This window comes from Penaeus monodon, chromosome 5 (genome assembly GCF_015228065.2).
Source record: "Penaeus monodon isolate SGIC_2016 chromosome 5, NSTDA_Pmon_1, whole genome shotgun sequence".
NCBI lineage: Eukaryota > Metazoa > Arthropoda > Malacostraca > Decapoda > Penaeidae > Penaeus > Penaeus monodon.
Genome location: NC_051390.1, coordinates 13,456,127 through 13,461,126, shown reverse-complemented (window position 1 = coordinate 13,461,126; position 5,000 = coordinate 13,456,127). Strand labels below are relative to the sequence as shown.

The window sequence follows — 5,000 nt, the reverse complement described above, 5'->3', positions numbered from 1 at the left end:
GGAGAGAGAGTAGATAGATATAGAGTATCTATAGTATAGAGAAGATAATGATATAGAGAGGTATATAGATGAATGTGATATATATATAGATAATATATATATACATATACAGAAATATATAAGAAAGATTATAGATTATGTATAAAATATATGTGGATATAGATATATAGTATATATATAATATATAAATATCGGATATATCGATATAGATATAGATATATATATATATAGATAAAGATAAGAACTATATATATATATGAATAGAGATAGATGAGATATAGGTATTATGATATGTGTATGTATATATATAATATATCTAGATATATATAGATATATATAGATATAGATTAAGATGTGTGCCGTTGGGTGTGTAATGTGATATATTCTACATATATATATATATTAAGATGATATATACTATATATATATATATATGATATATATATATTATGTATATATATATATAATATATATATATATAATATATAGAGAGATAGGGAGTATATGGGAGAGTAGATGTATATATATATATATATATTGATATAGATTAGATAGCAGATATATAGATATAGAGATAGAGTATAGATATGTCTAATATAGGGTATATAGTATCATAGATAGCACAGTTAGATAGAGATATATATAGCTATAGAGATAGATAAAGAGATATTGATAGGTGGTGTGTGTGTGTGTGTGGGGGGGGTGGGTGTAGGGCTGGGTGGGGGTGGTGGGTCGTGTGGGTGGGTGTAAAGATAGAACGGATGATATATATATGGAGATATAGTATAGAAAGAGATATATATAGATAGAGATAGTATATAGATCTATAGAAATAGAGAATATAGATATATATATATTTATAGTATATATACACACTCATTTTGTTTTTTGTGGTGGTGTGGTTGGTGGGTGTGTGGTGGTGTGTGTGTGGGTGTGGGTGGGTGGGAGGGTGTGGGGGTGGGTGTGGGTGTGCGTGGGTGGGGGGGGGGTGCGTGGGGGGGTGGGGTGTGGGGGTGTGTGGTGTGTGTGTGTGTGTGGGGGTGTGGGGTGGGGAAGACATAGTCTTACGGTAGGTATAGAAGATAGAGCTTAAATGTATGGAGAGATAGAAATAATATAATAGAGAGATAATAGAGATAATATAGTAGAGAAGAGATAATAGATAGATAGAGAGATATATAGATAGAAAAGAGGATATATATCACAGACACACACAGTGACACACAACAGCACACACACACACACACCACACACACACACACACACACACACACACACACCACAACACACACACCCACACACACACACCACATTACATGCATAATATATAGAGAGTAGAGTATCTATAGTATATCTATATGAATATATAATATAGACAGAGTAGAGAGAGATTATATGATATATAGAAATAGATATAGACGATATTTAACGATAAAATAAGATATATAAAGATATATATATAGAAATAACATAGTAATATAAAAAAAAAAAGAATATATAGATAGAAATATAATATATAAATATATATATAAATATATAGATATATATAAGAAAAAAGATATATATTATATATATATTATATACAAAATAAATATATATAAATATATATATACTATATTATAGAGATATATAGAATATTGATATATATTATATATAAGATATATATATATATCATTATATATATATATATTAATATATATATATATATATATATATAATATAGATAAAATCTATATATTATATTATAATATATTCTATAATATATATATATATATATATATAATAGATATATTTATGTACATATATGTGGTGTGGTGGTGTATTTATGTTTGTATGTATGTATGGTTGTATGTATTTATACATTACATACATACACTATATATATATATATATATATATATATAGTCTAGAGATATGAGATAAATATATATACGCCGAGAGAGAAGTGGAGATAGAATATATAAGGAAGATATATGTATATAATATTATAGGATATAAGAGGATATATATGATAATAGATGATGATATATATAATATATATAATATATGATAATAATAGATTATATATATATATATAGATATATAGATATATAAATTATATATATATATATAATATATATATATATAAATATATAATATTATAATATATAATATTATATATATATATATATATATATATAATATATATATATATATATATATATATAATATAATATATATATATATATATATATATATAATATGTGCATGTACATGTAGATGTATACATGCTGGCACATATATTTTTATATACTTATGTATATACATATAATACATTGATATTCATGCATATTTCAATATCCCTGATTTATCTTTTAATCTCAGCATAGTATTATGTTCTGCTTCATATTGCAAAGCAGTCTTCATGTCACTATAAACATAAAAAGGTGCAGGTGTAAAATTTGAAGGCCTATAGCAGTGCTACTACTATTTTTATTTAATGTTTAATCTTCTTCTGTCTGTTTTCCATATTTTATTATACGCTATTTGTTGTCATATATTAATATGGTATTATTTTTTTCTTTCAGATGTGTAAAGCTTCATGCAACTATGTTGCAGATAAGAAAGGTAGCATTTTATAATAGACAGTTACAGTGCTTATGCAAACTTCCAAAGAATCTATGGCAGTCTTGGCAATACACAGGTGTTGATTATCTGAAAGTCAGACATAAATCAACAACCAAGAAACCTTTAGAAGGACCATTACAACAAGAAAATAGCTCATTCACAGAAGACTTCAGTTCGCTATCAGAGTCCTATATTAATCAAGACAGTATTTCATATTATGATGGAGACCAAATGCAGAGAATTGTAAAAGAGCACCAATCTCATAAGCAATTGGAAAAGGAAATTGACACAGCAGACTTTTCTGAATTTTATAAGAAGTATGGAGAAGATTCAGCAAGTAGTAGTGAAAACACTGAAAACAGCAGTATAACAATTCTTCCGTTAAATCATGTTCTTAAGACTCTTCAAGAGGAACATTTTAAAAGATATCAAAGTGGAGGCCAGGAGAAAAGGCAAAAAAGAACTCAAGTCCCAAGTGACTCAAATATTGATAGAGAACAGAAAACTATTAGCAAGGTTACTAATTCCAAAAAAGGAAGAAATGTTCAGAAGAATTTTCATCAGAAGTCAAATACTTCACCAGGAAAGAAAAAAATTGTTATTATCAAGGGGAAAAATGATATTAATAAGAATAAAATTGATCAAATAAATGAAATTCCTATGAGTGAGAATCAGGTAAAACCATTGATTGGAACATTACATGGATTGTCAGATGAAGGGAAAAAATTTCTTGATTTGTCAAAAAAATCTGGAAAAGAAGCTGAGAGAAAGGAGAACACTGAATCAAGAATAAGAGAAATATTAATAGAAGAATTTAATGGCATTCAAAACAAGAAATCTGCCAGTACAATGTATAGGGAGAGTAAGCTTGGAATTCAGATGCTCTCATCTCCCCTATATGAACAACTTTTTTCTACTGTCACTCCGAAAGAAGAACAGGAGATTGAAGATGATTTAGAGAGAAGCAAGGAACATCTTATTGCTCAAGGCTTGTGGGGAAAAGAACCATCTGTTGTACCTGACTTTGATTTCAAGTTGCCTCCATTAAAAGATAAAGAACTTGATCAGCATTTCCGCATTATTGCTGAAGAGCAATGTGCACCCTATAAAGATCTGCTTAATCAATTGGTAGGTGCTGATATACCAAGTTTTCCCAGAAAATGGCAGTTTATTTCAGGATGGACTCGTTATAATCCTAATGGAACTTTCACAGCAGTTGATTACCCAGACTGTAAAGCTTTAGTTTTTGATGTGGAAGTGTGTGTAGAAGAAGGGAAAGGGCCAACTTTGGCCACTGCAGTTTCAGATAAGTATTGGTATTCTTGGTGTAGTAATTTATTGGTTGAAGATCAAAGAGAAGGAAAAGGAAAAGAAGTTCTTTACAATGACCTTATACCTCTTGAATCATTGAAAGAAACTGGCTTAGAACAGGACAAGAGCATGCCAAGAGTTATCATTGGGCATAATGTTAGTTATGATAGATTAAGGGTATGTGAGCAATACCAAGTGGAGGGAACGCCATTACGTTTTGTGGATACAATGTCATTACACATAGCTGTAAGTGGACTTATTTCAGAGCAGAGAGCAATGATGCTCAAAAATAAAAATGCAGATAAGAAAGTTAGGCTTCCTTGGATGTTTGTTGGATGCCAAAACAGTCTTAATGAAGTCTTTAAGTTTTACTGCCGCACAGATGAAGAACTGAAAAAGGATACTCGAGATGTATTTGTCAAAGGCAGTATTCTTGAGATTCGAGAAGATTTTCAAAATCTGATGAGTTACTGTGCTAATGATGTGAAAGCTACACACATGGTACTAGTAAAGTTGTTACCACTATTTTTTGAACGACTTCCTCATCCAGTAAGTTTTGCTGGTATGTTAGAAATGGGAACAACATTTTTACCGGTAACACAGAACTGGCATAAGTATATCAGTGCTGCAGAGTCTGAGTTCCATAGAATGGAAAGGCTGCTAAATGAAGAATTGGTGAAACAAGCTAGGGGAGCACTAAAATATGTAGATAACAAAGAGTATGAAAATGACCCATGGCTTTGGAGTCTGGACTGGTCAGTACCAAAAGGAAGAGTAAAGAAATTACCTGGGTATCCAAATTGGTATAGGAAATTATGCGCGCACACTGGTGAAAGGGAAGGTACACCTGAACCTGAAAACATGAGCACAAGTTTACAGGTTGTACCAAGACTGCTAAGATTAACCTGGAATGGGCTTCCTCTGCATTATGAGAAAAAATATGGTTGGGGATACTTGAAACCTATGTATGATAGTGTGAATGAAATATCATATCAGAAAACAACATTGGACAGCAACAGTGTGTGTCAGACTTTTCCAGTGAATACTCTCTATAAGATGTATGCTGGCCAGAAAATTGATAT

The 5,000-nt window shown here is 30.1% G+C and overlaps 2 protein-coding genes across 5 annotated transcripts in view; one reads left to right on the top strand and one right to left on the bottom strand.

The window, feature by feature from the left end:
- LOC119572994 (5'-AMP-activated protein kinase catalytic subunit alpha-2-like) overlaps positions 1-5,000 on the bottom strand; it is a 122,123-nt gene that overhangs the window by 47,794 nt on the left and 69,329 nt on the right. The gene's annotated exons all lie outside the window — the stretch shown is intronic.
- Positions 2,563-5,000, top strand: LOC119572993 (DNA polymerase subunit gamma-1-like; the record flags this gene model as incomplete). The annotated part of the gene is given in 1 exon segment (XM_037919976.1): positions 2,563-5,000. A coding segment is annotated over 1 exon segment (2,411 nt), but the record flags the coding sequence as incomplete, so codon positions are not given.